General features: G+C 41.8%; 1 protein-coding gene across 2 annotated transcripts in view; it reads right to left on the bottom strand.

Annotated features, from left to right (window-relative positions):
• Nucleotides 1–18,839, bottom strand: part of CDH12 (cadherin 12) — a 216,880-nt gene that overhangs the window by 159,255 nt on the left and 38,786 nt on the right. For both annotated transcript variants that reach the window (XM_065399706.1, XM_065399707.1), the window contains exon 2: nt 502–796. In XM_065399706.1, coding sequence (XP_065255778.1) covers nt 502–796 — 295 coding nt within the window. The remainder of the gene's footprint in view (nt 1–501; nt 797–18,839) is intronic.

Below are 18,839 nucleotides of genomic sequence, written 5' to 3'. Positions count from 1 at the left end.
CAAAGACTGTGTGAATCTAGCACCACCATGTGGAGCAGGGGTAGGAGATAGCCTGGTGCTATGGTTCCATGCCAAGTCTCTGCTCTGGATAACTGAGCTGGTACAAGGAGAGAGCACACTACAATGTGCAAAACACCCTTCCTGTTTGCATTCCTCACAAAGCCATGGACCCATTTTATTTGAGTTATCCTGGTGCCTACTGCTGAACAGCCCTAAACATACTTTCCCCCAATCCTTCCCAGTGCAGGCTATGACTTAAATCCCTTGGTAGCCACTTATGCATTAACTGTGGGGAAGAGAAGAGATTTGAATGTAAGAAGATAATGCTAAAATAAAATTGAAATCTGTATATTCCTAAGAACAAACCCAGCCATTTTCTGTGTTCTAACCATGAATTTTAGGAGCTAAATTTCCCCTGCAGCTTCCTCAGTAGGAAATTAACATTGAAAACCAGTAAGTAGGATCTAGTTAGTTATCAAGAGGTGTATATTTATTACTCACCCACTGGAGACATTTCTGGTACACTGGCAACATATGGACCATCTAGGAACTTTGGCTCATTATCATTAATGTCCTGCACTTTGATGATGAACTCTGATTCAGGCTCCAGTGGTTTCCTGGTGTCTATGTCCACAGCCTGAGCACGGAGTGTGTAGAAAGGCTTTTCTTCTCTATCAAGGCTCCTTATGGCGTGTATGTCCCCTGTGGTCTCGTCGATGGTAAACACTGTGCCAGCTCCATCTCCTGAGAGGGTGTATTTAACAGTGCCCGCTCCCTTGTCCAAGTCAGAATGAAGCTTAACAACAGAAAAAAAGAAGGGGGGGGGGAATATTAATGGATCATTCTGTGCTGGAAGACAGATTATTTTGTGCCCTCTTAATGTCTTCTAGGTATAAGAGGAAATGGCTGGCAATATGCCAAAGGTCATTTGTATCATTTACTAATATCTAGGAAGGAAGTATTTCAAAATCCTAACTAATTAGAGCCATGCAAATTCCTTAACATAAAAGCTCAAATGCACCAGGTTTTGACTACAAATTTAAAGCTAAAACCAAGTTCATCAGAAGGTTGGCTACCACTTTAAGCAAACCTCGGCCTAGTTTAGAGCAAACATGAGCTGATTTGCAGTTGCGTGTCAAACACATGACATTCATTTGGCTTTTACACACATGCAGATGTTGTGACTGAGTTTTGCTTTTAGATGATAGGTTTGTTTAAAACTCCAAACTTCATTTAAAAGGCATAATGAATTTACTGTGTTATAACTTGGTTCTAAGCAAGCCAGGAATCTGAAATTAGAACTCATTCAAGGTCAGATTCTACCCTCACTTATACCCATGCAACCCCATTGACTTCAATGTTCAAATATTAATCATTTAGCACACTCCCTACTGTGAACTACAGTAGTTTCATTATATCCTGTGACACAGCAACCACTTGGCAAAGGGCCGCCTGCTCTTTACAAATATCTCTCACCTCAGACCTCACAATCTCACTACACCAAACACATATCTTACAGGATATTTACCCATAAAGTATCTAGAGAAATTATAATAATTGCAAGATGTATGTACAGGTAATATTTTTAGGAATAAAATAAAATTAGTCACTAATGGATAACGAGCCTCGGTGATGGCCCTTTTGGGCAGGGAGAAGTTGCCCCCATGCCCTATTTAGCCAGTGACGCAATGCAAAGCTCAATTGTTTAGCCTTGTGCGATACTAGGACTTTGCCTCTGGTGGTTTCCCAATAAATGACAAACAATCAAAATCAATTGCAGGTAAAAATGGAACTTTAGAACAAGAGAGAGATTCACCCTGTCTGTGACTGTAAACAAAAAGACTGTTTTCAGTATAACACAGGGAGGGAGAAGCACTGGTGAGCCATTTGCTGAGGAAGCCCCTTGTGGAGCATGGTGGGGGGAGCGCATGGATGTTGGTATTCTTGTTCCTGTGAAACCAGCCAGCTCTGCAACAGACTGAATTTCGGGGGGGGGGGGGGACACCCTACTTTATTAGCTAGGAAAGAAACTATTGATACATGTAGATCCAGGTGTTTGGTTTTGTTTTGTTTTGTTTTGTCTTGTAACCATTTATTTCCATCATGTGCTCTCATTTCTAGTTAAATCTGTACCCTTTCTTTAAAAAACAACAATCCTACTTTTGTTTTATTGCAAGTGCTGAAATGTGCTGGTGATTTACAGAAGCAATGGTTTAATGTGAAACTGGTAAAACCACCTCAACGAGCAACGGTTGCTATGGTGGCGGGAGAAGTTTCCTGCCGACATAGCTCTGTGCACACTACCACTTATGCCGGTGAAACTTATGTTGCACGGGGGGGGGGTGTGTTTTTCACACCCCTGAACAACATAAATTTTGCCAGCATAAGTGGTAGTGTAGACATGGCCTAAGTGATTTTCCCCACAGAGCCCTGGTCTACAATACAAAATTACTTTGGTATAACCACAAGCGCCAACTTTTGTTGGCACTGGTGGGAGCTCGCGCCCCGCCCCGACTCTGCCCCCTCCCTGCCCCTATAGGATCCCTCCCCAAATCCTCACCCTGGCCCCGCCTCTTCCCCAAGTGCACTGCGTTCCTCCTCCTCCCCCCCCCCTCCCAGGCTTGCCACGCAAAATAGCTGTTTTGTGGCACAATTGCTGGGAGGGAGTGGGGAGAAGCAGGACACGGTGGCCCGCTCAGGGGAGGAGGTGAAGCGGAGGCAGAGGTGAGCTGGGGAGGGGGGGTGGGGCGGGGAGCACCCACGGAGTCAACATCCATGGGTATAACTACATCTCTCAGAGATGCGAATAATCCAGACCCCTGGTGATGTAGTTATATTTACCTAACTGCCGGTGTGGATGGCGCTATGTTGGCGGGAGAGCTTCTCCCACTGACATAGCTACTGCCTCTCATGGAGGAGGAGTTATTAAGCCGACGGCAGAATTCTCTCCTATCGACTTAGAGCATCTTCACTACAAGTGCTACAGCAGTGCAGCTGCATCCATGCAATTGTGCCACTGTAAATCTGTAGTGTAGACCTGCCCTCAGAGGGAAAACTGAGGCTGGAACTCAGTAGTTTCCGCCTCACAGTTCCGCACATCTGCCAGCCCGTTGGAATGGTAATTGTTTATTCTTAATGGGATAAAAACCCAAACTGCAAGATTTCTGGCTCAAGGACCATCTTTTTTTTTATTTGTTTGAATAGTGCCTAATAGAATAGGGCTTTAATCCCTGTTTGTGGGGACAGGAACTACCACAATAGTAACAATAAATAATATCATCAGGTTTCTTTTGTACATGCTGATATCGGTTTCACACTCATATTTAAGATGAAGCTAGAAAACTTTAATGGATGCCCAAAGTTATGTCACAGTAGTCTGAACTCCCTGGTTTGCCATAGACTTAAACAAGGGGTGACATTTTAGATGCTACTAGTCCCATCTAATAAGGTGTAAGCAGATCTGCTGTAATGGACATAGCCTGGAAAAGACCTTTCAAGATGCTTCAGAGTGAATTTCCTTAAACCGTGCAGTCAGTTATAGGCTTTATTTATATTATGCATTGTAGAAGGCAAAACACAATAGAGAAAACATGGAAAGTGAAAGTAAATTATACCAAAAATGCATTACTGAGAACTAGCTAAATGGTCTCAGTAATGGGGCAAGAAGCTGAGTTACAAAGGAAGCGGTAAAGACATTTATTAACATTTATAGCCCATTCTTCTCTTGAAATTGAATCTAGGTTCTTGTGACTCAGGAGGAGGTCATGGTTTGTGGGATAGAAAGAGCACTCACACAAACAGATTCCCCTTCCTAAGCTTTTTTAGCCCAACCCTGCTCCTCTCTGAGGTAATGGGTACCTGACCCTGCATCTAGCTACCCTATAGGTGGGGTTTAAATTACCTCACCACTTTAGCATAGTGTGTTCCTCCCATTGTGTGCTAGGTATAAAAAAATTATTAAAGCTAATGTTAAAAAAATTACGTAATACATAGGTTGAGAAAAGTGTTTGTACCTATGGGTATAGGGCTTAGATTATCCACAAACACAGAGTTTGTTTTAGAAAGTCATATGATACATAGAGTACATAATCAGCAATAACCCAAATTTAGGTGAATAAATTTAACAATACTGTTTAGATATTTGATTCAAAGGCAGCTTATCCACCCGCTGCTGAGAATCAAACATCCCCTTTGTTTGTGAAATGAAAAGATAATGGCTGCAGCCCTGAGATAATTAATGTCTCTCTCTTCATCACGTAAATTAAAGTGGTTAGTGACCATGCATCCTGCTGCACCATTATACTTTGGTCAGTTAAAGCTGCTTTCAAATGTAGGTTTAAAGGCATTTGAGGAGTACAAGAAGAGAAAACCAAAATGAAAATGAATAAAACAGAAAAATCTTAATATGGCACAGAGAATTGCAACACTTTCTGCATGTATGTTACTGAAATTAAGGTATGTTTTTTGTATCTGTATCATGTGATCTGAGCTGTTCTAGTAGCTATGACGAAGGAGGGAATGACACAAGCCAAATGTTTGTGGTTTGGAAACAGGAATTTGCAAACAGGGAGAGCCACACCAACCATAATTTCTCTTCCCCTCTGGCTTTGGATCAGGGATGGTAGACTGTGATTCCTATTTGCCAGTTGGAGAATCCATGACAGGCTAATAATGAACCAGACATCACTGTACATGGTAGCTATGAGTTTCCATTCTACCAGAGAGGAATGAAAAATTGCTGTTCTTAAAAGTGGCCCTGGGAGAAAAATATAAAGAATATGGAGGGGGGGGGGAAAGAAAATAAAGGTTTCTGAGAGAATGGTTGAGTGAAAAGCAGCTTAAATTGGAAGAGAAGCACAACTGCAAATTAATGTGGTTCGTTCAGACACAATAGGCCTTGCAAGTGTTATATTTTGCAGCATTACAAGTTCAGTTGTCAAAAATATGTTCACTGCGTTCCATACTAGCAATGGGCTAGATCACCAGTCAGTGTAGCGCCATTACTTTCAATAGAGTGATGCTGTTTTGCACTAGCTGAGGACCTGGCCCATTATATTTATTTCATCAAGCTGTTTTGTCCTTTGATTTTGCTGATGAAATCCATTATTGGACAATAGGCAGACCTGGCACTTACTTTTAGTCTATTTTGAGCTATACAAATTATGAGGTGATTTGCAGATATACAGTGTCTCCCTAAATACGATAAATCATCACTAATCTCAAATGAACCAAATTCTCCAGCAGAAAAAGAGCACATTAACCAGCTGCATCACCTAGCCTTAATCCCACTGAGTTCCAAATTCACTTAGATTTCAAATAAGAAGCTATTTAAAAAAATAAACAAACAGTTGTGTAGGTGATGGAACTATAGATCTGCATCCAGACAGCTGTTTGCTATTGGTGGTGGTGTTATTGTTGATGTTCCCCACATCAGCTCAGATGGTGCGTGAAAATCAGATGCCAAGAGAGCGAGAGAGAAGACTAGGATCTGCTGGGTGTGCACAAGAGTACAGGCTGATCTTGACTTTCATTGCTTTAAACTTTACAGAAAGCAGTTTAGTCTACAGAATAAGTGCTTGCTATTCTGTATCTGATTTATATGTTGCAAAGTGTACTGCACTGAAAGAAAAGACATTTATCCTCGTCTAGTCCGAGTTGAAAAGTGCACATAAAAATTTGAGAGAGCGCTTTTTCTATCACTGTGTCCAACAGTAATTTTGTTTCATTCCATTTTTTTCTTGTGGCTTTTATTTATTTTCTATTTTCTATTTCCTGCTTTTCTGCTCTTTGAGCAAAGCTAAAGGGAAAGAGAATAGACCCCTCCCCTCAAATCTTAACTCAGAGCATCAGCTTTGTTTAAATATTGGAGTGAACTGAATTTACTGTACAGTAACTACAAATTATTGCATCCATGCCAATTTCCTTTGCTATCGTGTTTTCTTTGTAATTCTTGAGTATTAAAAAAACCATGAAGCTTTGAACACATGAAGGATTCATTCCCAGCATTATTCAAATTAGCTCTCTTGCTCTCTGTATCCCAGTAACATAGAGATAATTTTTAATGTCATATCGTTGTTTAGGCAAAGCTTTCCCATATGTAAAATTAAAGATTTCTTACAGCAAACACTGTTAGTGCAGAAAATCATGAATATTTCTCTGTATGACAGCAAATAAAGACAATGATTAATAAAAGGAACTCTAGAATCTCTCACTTATCATGACACACATATCATACCATCATCTACTGATATATGCAACAAAAAAACATGTACCATTGAGAAGTTGGGTGTTAAAAATATCAGCTGTATATGATTGTTATCATGGAGATACTTGTTAAGTACCTTTGCTAAATGTACTTGGACATTAATAGATTATCCTTAGTCAATTCATTATTTTATAATAAACTCCAATAAAGAGAGTGAATGTCTTCCATAGAGGATTTGCCAAAAGAGATCAGGATTTGCTTCATCCACTCTAGCATCCGATCTTAGGCTGCTATCTTGTAGCTAATACTCTGCTTCAGAGGCGGTGAAAATCACCATAATACACATAGTCACCTATGTAAGGCATATGTACATTGAGTTTATCTGGGAGAAATTCTTTTTCTGAGCCCCACAGGCATGAGCTCATGACTTTAAAAATGAGATAAGATTACTGCTATCTTAGCAATAAATTTAATGGGTGATCATACAATTGCTCACTCCCTTTGAAAATAAAGTCATGGTATTTGACTTCATGTGAACTGTGAATTCACAGGTTTATTATGCACCATACAGTCACCCGATTGAATTAATTGCTGAAGGAGATCAAGTTCTTCTACAATATCTCCTAGCTGCAGTAGAACATTGTAAAGGCTTGACTGATGAAAAAAGTCTCTGGCTGCTACTTCTGTTAATGAATTTGTGCTATCCTTCTAATGAAGGAATCTCCACTTTAGGAGGGTCAGGATTCTGTCTTTGGTATTCCATATCATTTAACCCCATGTGAATACATATCCTGGGTTATACCTTATGTGATTGCCACCAAACAAGCAACATGAATACCTGTAAGCAAGCTCAGTCGCTAAGAACCTAATGCAGGAGCAAGCTCTTCTTTTGCAAAATGCAAGCTGTTTAACTTTTATAAATACCTTTTATGCCCCTACTGGAAAACAGTTACATGTTTCTACATATGCAGTGGTTTTTGACAAGACTGAACTTTAAAAGAGCAAGAACACTCATAACATCTGAGAAAAAAGTAGATGTGCTGGAGTATAGGAACTTAAGAACACACAGCTGGCATCTGATGACTCTCTCAGGAATACCAACATACTAGGTCCCAGTAAAGCACATGCTGAAGTCTCGCTGACTTCAGTAAAATAAGTACATGCTTAGGTGTTTTACTGAACAGGGATGGAATTCAGCATTTCTTAAAGTTAAACGAGTGTTTAAGTACTTTGCTGAATGAGGTCCTTACTGCTTCAGAAACTTAACAAATGTGTTACAGCCTTACGAAGTCCATACCTGTTCTCAGACAATTTAATTATTCAGCATGTTAATTATTCCCACACACTTTATGGGGCATATTACACTGGAAAGTGCATAAAACTTCAGCAAGTGTGTCAGCCCTTATACTTCATAAGGTGCACAGGAGTCGTGGCACAATTGGCAAATAGTCTTCAGGTAGTAATGTGGATTACCAGTGTTTGGTCCTTGGAGATGTTCTCTTGCTCCATTCATGACATCCGAATAGTTTATATTAATCCTCTCAGAAAGTCAACACAACTTTGAAAGGACCAGTGCACATTTCCTTAGGTAGGCAAAAGGCCAAATTCACTTCATAAAGGGCAAAGGAACTCTGATACAGATGCTGAATAATTAAGTTGCTCATACACTCCTACACATTTTGTAAGGTGTACAAGGCCTGTTATGCTCTTGCCAAGATTATATGTAGTTTACAAAATGCGCAGGAGCTGCAAAATGGATGCTGAATAATTAAGTTCCCCGTGGATTTGTGAGCCTATTGAATTCAGTAACAGTTCTGAAAAGAAAAAGAAAAGAAAAGAAACCTCTAAAAGCAGGGGGGGGAAACAAACACCTAAATCAGACTCCAAACTAACAGATGCAGCCTCTGTTATACTCTGATATGCAAGGTTATATTAGCCAAGTTCATAAGGTTATCTAAGGGTACAGACGAAAATTCCTATAGCAGACTAACTCTTTTGATGCTATATTACAGTGCAGGTTTGGGCTGCAAAACAGTATGTTAGGTGTATACTCTTCATTGTTAACCTTCGCATGTGAGCGCCAACCTCCTCTTTATACAGCCCATGCCTAAATCTTCTCAGTCTTTGCCACTTGTAGCTAGTTTCATTTTTTATTATTGTAAGCAGAGTCAGAATGGGCTCTACCCTGACATCTAGTGGTGAGCTGTGGAAAAGGATTCCAGGAGCTGATCTCGTTTGCATGGGCACACCCACCCTGCCTAGCATGATGAGACTACTTGCCCAAATGGTCACTTTGGCTGCTGTGGGATCCCCAGTCTCTTTGTTATTGGGGCAGGAGTGATAAAGTGCTGTTATCCTGGTTATGTGAATCAAGGACAGTAGAACTGTACTTGGCATTTTATGACGGAGGGACTCATTCGCTAGGCAAAGGACATGGGTTCCAAAACCCAGTGAATTGAGAGAGGTTGGGGATAAGTATTTGTATCTGGTAGTATTGGCCCTGAAACACCACGTTGACCTCTTCTCTTTCCCTCTCTCCATTGTGTAATAACAGAGCTAATTTTGATTCCATTAGGAGTCTTGTTACATGCTGCAAAGCTGAAATCACTGATACCTAGGTCTAAGCATTAGACTTACTTTGGGCTTTTGGTGCACCAGCACTGAGGTTTCCCTACTACCAGCTGAAATCATTAAAGAGCTGAAGTTACTGCGAGTTCTGTTAAGTGTGGGGGGAGGGGACCTGAAGGCATACTGGTGAGTGGCTAGCGGGGCTCCTGGTGAAGACTGCAGCAGAAGCCCACAGAGAGGTGTGGCAATCGGCCATCAACAAGAGCAGGGGAGCATGTAAGCTGCCCCCATACCTCCCCACCTTCCGCCGAGGCTGGGAGGCAAACTCTGCAGAGGAACTTCTGAACTCTGGGGGGGCTGCTCTGACTAAGGACAGAAACTGTGGTAGGGGTGACTTTTGGGTTGCTGGATTTAAGACCCTGAGGGGAAAAGGACACTGCCAAACTTCCTTGGGGGTGCGTCTTTTGCTCATGGTTTGTGTTATGAATCCTGTTTGTGGTGTTTCCCCAACATAATGCCGCATTGTTTCCCTCCTTTACTAAAAGGCTTTTGCTACACTCAGACTCTGTGCTTGTGACAGGGGAAGTATTGCCTCTTAGAGGCACCCAGGGAGGTGGTATATAATTGTCCCAAGTCACTGGGTGGGGGCTTGAGCCGGTTTTGCATTGTGTTATTGAAACAGAACCCCTAGATATTGAACCCAGCCCTTGTTGCTGCCAGCTCTGATGGGCAGAAGGGTTACATTATACAATTCCTCCTGCAGGATCCTCCTTCCCTCTCCCCTTTAATTACTCTCTCTCTCAAACACACACACACACACACTCACTCACTCTCTCTCTCTCTGTTACTTACTTATTTACTTTTACTTTCCTCCTTGCTCTATATCTCCATTCTCCCACTTCTTTAATAAGCTGTGGAACCACGCCAGTCCAAGTAACCAAAGCAACATAACTGAAGCTTAGTGATGAAAATATGGAATGGTGGCTTGTGTAGAGGCATGAAAATAGTTAGCTGTGTAAGTTAAGGCATGGGGAAATTAATTGTTGTGTAATGTCTGGTAAAATGATGGCTATGTGAGCGATGGCCATTGCAGAAATCGGAAATATAGATAGTCTTGATACCAACACCTCTGAAAATTTCCAGTTTGGATCCAAATCTATCCTCTCTGTTTAAAGATCTATATTGTGTACATATTTGTATTAGCAAAAATCACTAATATCATGGACCGAACAGAGACACTGGATTTATGACTTATTACAACAATCTGTAAGCCACTTAAGCCAAACACACACACACACACAGCCTTCCCCCCCCCTCCCGTTTTCCCCCCTATGATGGGAGAGGTATTAACAGGTCATTTAATCTTTTCCTTGAATGGTACCTTGAATTATGTGTTAAGGGAAACTAATGATGACTATATAGATAGTAAGCACAAGAGAGTTTGTTTACTTAGATTGTAAGCTCTTTGGGCCAGGGTCTGTCTTTTTGTTTTATGTTTGTAGCGTGTCTGGCACAGCGGGGTCCTTGTTCATGACTGTGGCTCCCAGGTGCTATGATAATACAAATAACAAATAATAAAATAACACCAAAAAATAACCAGCATTAATAAAATGTGTGAAATCAGCAAACTATGCATTGATCATCACCGTGGCCATTTTGTTTTGGTGTCATATACCTTTAGCTGCTTTTCCTGGTGTGTGTGTGTGTATATAATTATTACATTTTATTATTATACAGGAAGATTGATTAGTCTTTTCAAAGATTTATAAAAATAAACAGCACATATGAAGCATTTAAACAGCCATTTAAAGTAAAGATTATAATACTTTACATATGCTATCCAATAAAGTTTCTGATGCTATTAGCATTAGACAGGAATTAAACAACAGGAATTAAACATCTAACCCATTCCTAATTATTTCTGTTTGCCAAACAAAGCTGAAGGTTATTTATATTTAAATTAAACCACCAATTATCCAATTAAACAAAACATTATCTCCTCCTGTCACAAAGGTTTAATTTAAGTACAGCAATTCATCCCCAATTTTTCCATTAAGGACTGCAGCTGCCTTTTAATAACAGTATTGATTAAAAAAAAAAAAGACATTAGGGAAGAGACAGCACTATACCTGATCTGACCTGGCCCTGATACTGCACAGGTATCAGTTATCATGGACCTTTATGGCCCCAGGAACCCATTGTGGAGTCTCATTGACTTCAGCGTTAGAGCCTGTTTTTTTCCATAATCACAAGTGTGTTACATTCTGGTGCATTATCGAGCATGCAGCAATAATTCATGTCATAGCACAGGGATCGGCAACCTTTGGCATGCGGCACGCCAGGGTGCTTACCCTGGTGGGCTGGGCCAGTTTGTTTACCTGCCGCGTCTGCAGGTTCGGCCGATCACGGCTCCCACTGGCCGTGGTTCGCTGCTCCAGGCAAATGGAGGCGTCGGGAAGTGGCGGCCAGCACATCCTTCGGCCCACGCTGCTCCCCGCAGCCCCCATTCGCCTGGAGCGATGAACTGCGGCCAGTGGGAGCCGCGATCGGCCGAACCTGTGGACACGGCAGGTAAACAAACCGGCCCGGCCCGCCAGGGTGCTTATCCTGGTGAGCTGCGTGCCAAAGGTTGCCGATCCCTGCCATACCATAAAATACATATTTTACTTGTTCTACATAAATCAAGATTGGATGTTTTTCTAAAAGCTCTTCTCTAGGAATTATTTTGAGGAAGTTCTATGGCCTGTGTTATGCAGGAGGTCACACTAGATGATCACAGTGGTCCCTTCTGGCTTTAGAATCTATGAAAACATGATTACCCACAGATATGAAAAATGTACCTCTAAATGAAAAAATGCAGCACTAGTAACACATATAAAGAGTAAAAACAAACAAACAAACAAACAAACACCCAAACTCTAGTCAAGAATTACTTGGTTTTGTAACTAGATTTCCTCATTTATTTAAAATTGGAACACACACACATTTTTATATGCATACATACACAGACAGAGAGAGAGACAGACAGATCTGGCCTTATTTCTTACTAATCCTATTTTAATACAGTATGCAATTACTTCTGGTGGTAAATTATTTTTACTGGATTCAAGTAATACAACCGTGACACATTTATTTATTGCTTGGTTTACCTGAATCCATACCAACATTCATTTCTAGTTGAAAAAATAAGATTTGCTAGGGTTCTTTCATCTCAGCTCAAATCCAATACATGTGAGTAGTGATAGAGAGATTTGACCATCTGATGGAGTGGTTGGTAATTAACATGAAAATGAGTGTGGTCGTCTTACCAACCCAAGTGTTCAAAAATCATGTGATAGGCTTACAATTCATATGACTTCAAAAATAATAAGCTTTAGATTCTTTTTGTCATCTTGGTTTTTAGTCTTTTGAGTTCATGGTCCCAAGATTTCCTCTGCAGCTGTAAAGGCTAGAAATTTCGTTATAGTTTTTTATAATTAAAGCCAGCAGTCCCATAACTGAATCTCATGACTCCAGGAACTGAGTCTTTAAGAAAAAGCACACCAAAGATCTCAAGAGTTCGCAATACTGCCACAGTCTATTTCTGGTTAGTCAGGTGGCAAGCTGTGCTTATTGATCCTAACTAAGATTTGTGTACTTTTGTCATTCCCATCTCCCCCCTGCTGTCACCCTGACTCCCTTTGTTTTTCTCATCCACCTCTTATGTTTTGTCTTTCAGAATGTAAGTGTTTTGGAACAGGGATTGATTTTCTATATGTTTGTACAGCACTTACCCCAATGGGGTCCTGACATGGTCAAGGCCTCTAGGCACAACGACAATATAAATATTTAATAACAACAATACATTTCAATGGAAAATTCCAATATGGTTTGCTAGTCACTAATATACCATATATACTTGATCATAAGCCGGTTCGTTTATAAGCCGACCCTCCCAAGGTGAATAAGTAAAAATGGAATTTTTTTATAGCCCATTCATAAGCCGACCCTATAATTCAGGAGTCAGCAAACTTTGGCTCCTGGGCCATCAGGATAAGCTGCTGGTGGGCCGAGATTGTTTGTTTACCTCCAGCATCCGCAGACACAGAGGTAAACCTAAGTAAACAAAGGCGCGCCAGCTGCTTACCCTGATGGGCCAGGACAGCAACTGGTGGGGAAATTTTTTTGGGGGGAGAAGCTGGGAGTCAGGGGAGTAACCGCTGTGACCACCCCCCACATGACCCTACCCTAGCCCAGGACCCCAACACTCTCCCCATCCCATCCCTTCCCACCTTATCTGGGGAGGGCCACAGAGGATGTCTCTGTCCTGGCTGGAGCTGCCCTGGCAGGCTGGGCGGCGCGGTGGCTGCCTGCTCAGGCAAGCCACACCAGGTGGCGTGGCCGCAGCCTGCTCTGAGGGGCGGGGCTGAGTGGCACGGCTGCAGCCTGCCAGCTCTGGAGCTGCAGCTGCTTCGGAGGCTGGAGGGAAAGCAGCGTGGCCAGAAGCGGAGAGAATCTGGCCCCACCTCTTCCCTTCTGTCTCTGCTGGCTGTGCTGCCTCTCCTTGCTCCCTCTCTTTGGGGGAGGGGCTGTGTCCCACCTCTCCCTCTCTATACCCATTCATAAGCCGACCCCCTTCTCTGGTGCTTCCCTTTTTTACTAAAAAAATTCGGTTTATGAACGAGTATATACGGTAAGCACCAATTCAGGAAACACCTCTGTTGAGGACAGCACTTGGCCACATGCTTATTTTTCAGCACACACTAAAAGGTAAGAATATAATTAAGTGTTGTCCTGCATATGGATGGACTTACACATGTTTCAATGCTTTCCTGAATCAGAGCCACAATGACTGCACTATAATATGTGTCATGCAATATTCATTGTAAGATGCAGCTGCAAGTGGAAGACTATTGTACGTGTTTAGCAACATCATCATGTCCGCACAAACCTAATTTATTTGAAAATCTTTACAGTCAGACAAGATAACTTTACAAATAGATTTGTTCCCTACAAGATAAGGCACCTTTACTAGCTCTGCAGTTTTACTTGCTAAATTTAACTATCTTGAGATAAAAGAGGAGGCAGCACCATGTGGGCTTTGAGTTCAGGGCCTGATTCTGATCGCAACAGTGTAATTCCACTGACTTCAGTGAATCAATGTACATTTCTGTACAGTTTCCAAGAACTCACTTTTAAACTTGGGGTTGGTTTTAAATGACAAACATGAAACACTCCCCAAACCTATTTTTGTTTTGTTTTAATTTTTGCCACCTGGCCAGGTGCAATCTGACCTAGGCTGTTTGCTGCTGATGCTGTACAAATAACTATTCAGCAACTCAAGCTTTCAGTGCTGGCTTACAGCCATCTTAAAAAGGGTCTGATACCACTGAAGTCAGTGGGAAATGGCGGGTGCTTATCTCTTCTCAAGGCCATTGTGCATTCACTACCACCACCAACAGAAAAGAGATACTTGAACTCCCACTGCCCCCCCCTCCAACAGTTTAAATATCCACTCTGTTAACTAGTTTGCTTTTGATGATCTCAGCAGAACATCCAGCATTTGTGCTCATCTTACAATGATCTCCCTGACTTCTCCACATAGGGATGTAATGGCAATAATTTACACAGGGGCTACTAATTTCATTGTATTAATGAGTTTCATATTTAGTTTAAAAAAAACCTCTCTTTTTATTCATTAATATGAAATAGCCACCAAAATTAACAGTCAGCTACACAAAAGTGGATCCAGGGACCTAATGCAGAATTTAGGTAAAGCATGCTGTGGAGCACATGGGGCCTTGTCCAAAATTCTCACTGGCATGGGTCTGCAATTTATGATACACTGACTGCCTTGTGGCTGAAAAGTCAGGACCAGATCCTCACCTTGTATAAATCAGTATTTTCATTGACAGCAGACTATTTGATTTACACCCATGGAGGATCAGGCCTCATTCAGCTCTGTCATAGTATTTAGCCAGATTTCAAGTGGGTAGGGAAGAACTCAACTCTGATGGTTGAAGCTGAGGAATAGAGGAAGGGCTACTGTACTCAAAAGAGGCTTGTGGGGGTGAGGGAAGTCACAGTTGTGACCAGAAAATATCACCCTACAAATAATTTTTATTTCTTCTTTGAAAAAAGTGGATGTAATAAATTGGAACTTAAAACCGAATTCCATATTTATGTTGTTGGCTATGGCCCGGGTCTACAGAAAACCCGTTGACCTTGCTATAATTAAAATGGCAAGTGTAGAGCTGCAGTACAATTATTTATTTAGTAATAATGTGCTTAGTTCTTACCTTATTGTAACAGAATTCACTGTATGAATATCAGAAAAGAACTGCACCTTTTTGTGTCCCAAATACTAGCAATATATATAATTTTACAGCATGCTCCCCACTGTAACACATACATAAATTATGAACAGACATGAAAATATTATTTATGTTCCATGAGTAAATATAATAGAAACATATACGTGCTACTTCCAAAGCTCTCATATTAAACTTATTAAATCTTTAATGAAAACTTAAAATACACATGTTTAGAAGACAGTCTATGACTTTGATTGATTGACATTTATGATGATTTTCTTTGTGAAAAGAGATTGCAATTGCTCATGAAGATAGGAACAAGGAGGAATGCAATAGTGTAAGTTGCTACTGAAATTAAATTGCTGGCCAAGTTAGGTTTCTTCACTGTAAAATGATGTCTTTTTGATCATGTACTGAAATTACAAAATCTGATTTCTTTCAAGGATGTGTGAAGGTGACCTATTTTCTGCAGAATGATATTGTATGGATGCCTTAAGCTATAAGATATAAAATCATGTCAATGTGCGTTCTTTTCCTCATTCCTCATCAATTAACTATGTAGGTTTTACAAAGGAAATATCATTAACAACAATGGGCACATACATGAATTTCAAATTATGTATAATTATAGTTTACGTGTGAGATTTCGCACATCATCTCATAATGGGTCATGATCATAAACAATTATTTCCATTAGATTTAACTGCTTAGGACACCTGTAAAAGTTGCCCAATGCTGTAGCCTTTCCTTTCCCACATGAATTGTACTGCTGACTTCAGTAGGAATACTTCTGTTAAGGCTGCAGGATTAGGCCACTAAAATATGCTGCTAATATTAGTTTGGAATAACAGCATGGTTTCTGCTTGTGTCCAGTGTAAGAAATATTGACAAATAATAAGAAATTCAGCTGAGAAAGTAATATTCATGAGACCTACAGTCGGACCTAGAATTTTTTTACCTCTACAAACATAAATAGAAAAATATGAAATGTTAATGATCACATGTAAGCCAAGGAAGAACTGCGATTATTATTACAACCGAGGGGTGAAAATTCTTTAATGGACCAAATTATGAGTCCTAAGAGAGAAAGGATAGTCCAGTGGTTAGGGAACTAGCCTAGAGGAAGACTCAGGTTCAATTCACTGCTCTGCCACAGACTTCCTGTGTGGACTCGAGTCAGCTGACCAATGTTAGGGAACCCTGGGTTTGAGCATCTACATTGTATTTTAACCATATGTCAAGACTTTTCTAACCTGTGCTCAGACCTAGGGCTCTGGTGTACATACTGCAGTGTGCTGACCCGAGTCAAACTAACCATACCGCAGAGTCCCTAGTTCCTGCCCTGCCCCCGCCCCAAATGTGGCTGCTCTAGCCCTAGTAGCGTGGTGCACTGTGGGAAAACTTTACTGCCCACCCTGCATGTTACCAGGAAGCAGCTCACTTTGCAAAAGGCTTGATTTGTTTGCTCTCCATTGCAAACCCAGGAGGCTCTCTGACAGTGTGCTTACAGACCAGTGATCAGAAGAAAATGGGTTAACAATGACCTGAGTTGCTGCCATTTGCCGGGGTAGGGAGGGGGCGAGTGAGAGGTGGCTTTCATTTTCAATAGAGTGTATTGCAGATTGTTGGGGTAGAGAGGACTAAGGAAGATGTACTATGGAATTATGGGATACTTTTGGCTGATTCCCACACCCAAGTCAAGTGGGGCTTCATCTATGTTGCAGAGCAATAGAGTTTGGTCCCTGGGTCCTGGATTAACTTGATTTTGGACCCTCCAGCCCTGCAGGGTCCTGAGACCCTGGATCGGAGCATCGTGTTAGCGCAATTGCAGTGTAGATGCAAGGGGCATTAGGCTTGAGTCTGGGCTCAAGCACAGGCTTACATTGCAGTGTAGGAATACCCTTAGCCTCTCTGTGCCTTAGTTTTCCATCTGTTAAAAGGGGGAAATAATACTTCCTTCCCATGGGTGTCGTGAGAATAAATATGTCAAAGACTGTGAAGGCTTTGAGATCTACTGATGAAAAAGCACTATATAAGAGCTAGGTGGTATTACATAGATATAGATTAAAGCAGTAAAGGTAAATAAATGACCTTGAAATTCAGGGCTTGCACCCTTGTAGCTATGTAGGTGTCTGAAGAGAAATGATATTACAACACCCTCCAGGGGTGCACAGATTTGTGAGGCACTTCAGCCCTACCTCCCCTTAGTATGAAGCAGTCTTGTTTGTGCCTGCTGTAGCTCAGCTCTCTGAAACCAACACCATCTGGCCACACAAACACTGTCTTCCAGGCCTCTGCACACCTCACTCTCTACGTTCAGCTTAGTAACAGGCATACCAGCCACCGAGTCCCCAAAGCATTCCCTCAGGAGGATCCAGCCCTGTCACTGGACACTCACAGAAATTACCAGGTAAGCTGTCACTGATGAAAGAGTGTACTCACAGTTTGACTAGTACAATTTAGGACAGATCCTTTTTATAACAAGACAGCACTGGAATCTATTTATAGTGAAAATGAACGTAAGTTTATTAACAAGGATAAGATTGAAGAGTTAGTGAGCAAGGATAACAATAACAATAAAAGTATCAGAGGGGTAGCCATGTTAGTCTGGATCTTTAAAAAGCAACAAAGAGTCCTGTGGCACCTTATAGACTAACAGATGTATTGGAGCATAAGCTTTCGTGGGTGAATACCCACAAGAAAACTTATAACATGCAATCCTAAATCTACACTTACCAATAGTTATCTTTCCTATTTAATAAAGTATATTTCCTCTCAAGGATTCAGCCTTTGACAGAGCCACTGGTTTTCAGGCACAACCAAGATCCATGTTTTCATGAATACCCCAAGCCCTTCAAGGGGTTTCCTCTGTAAATGGATGACAGAATGTTTTTTGCATCTCCTTATATTTTCCAATAATCAATGTTTTCTCCTCCCAAAACAGATTGACACCTGTGGTTCTCTTCCTGGGTGTTGGCTTCAAGGTGTCTTCTCATACTCCTGTTTGTTTCACAATCTCCCCTCCCCTCCCCCATATCAACCTTTTTTCCTGTTGACTTTCACATATAATTGGAGATTCTATCAGGGCCGCCCAGAGGATTCAGGGGGCCTGGCACTTCGGCGGCGGGTCCGGGGGTGGAAGGACCCCCCGCCGCGGGTCTTCAGGGCACTTCGGCGGCGGGTCCCGGAGCGGAAGGATCCCCCCGCCGCCGAATTGCCGCTGAAGACCCGGAGCGGAAGAAGCTCCGGGGGCCCGGGCCCCGCGAGAGTTTTCCGGGGCCCCCGGAGCGAATGAAGGACCCTGCTCCAGGGGCCCCGAAAAACTCTCGTGGGGGCCCCTGCGGTGCCCGGGGCCTGGGGCAAATTGCCCCACTTGCCCCCCCCTCCAGGCGGCCCTGGATTCCATTGTGTTGGCTTCGCAATGCTTAATTTACAACAGGGATAGGTGAATAGACATGCTTTGTCTGGCAGAAAACCTGGTTGTGAGCTCTGCCTTGTTACAGACTTTAAAGCATAGTTTCAGTATGTACATGTAACGCCGACAGACTCCGGTCATCAGTGGGCAGGATCGAACGGGGGACCCCAGGAGCTTAGTGCATGAGCCTCTACCACATGAATTAAAAGCCAACTGGCTGTTAGCTAAGGCTGTAGAGCAGACTCATTTTATCTCTCCCTTTAAGTGGTCTTGCAACTACTAGATAGGACAGAACACCACACCCAGAAGGTGTGTGGGTTACATATACACAACTCCTTATATAGTATTTCACAATTAT

The sequence above is a fragment of the Emys orbicularis genome, chromosome 2 (assembly GCF_028017835.1).
Source record: "Emys orbicularis isolate rEmyOrb1 chromosome 2, rEmyOrb1.hap1, whole genome shotgun sequence".
In the NCBI taxonomy this organism is placed as follows: Eukaryota; Metazoa; Chordata; order Testudines; family Emydidae; genus Emys; species Emys orbicularis.
The sequence above is the reverse complement of the archived record's forward strand: the minus strand, read 5'-3'. Positions and strand labels throughout refer to the sequence as shown.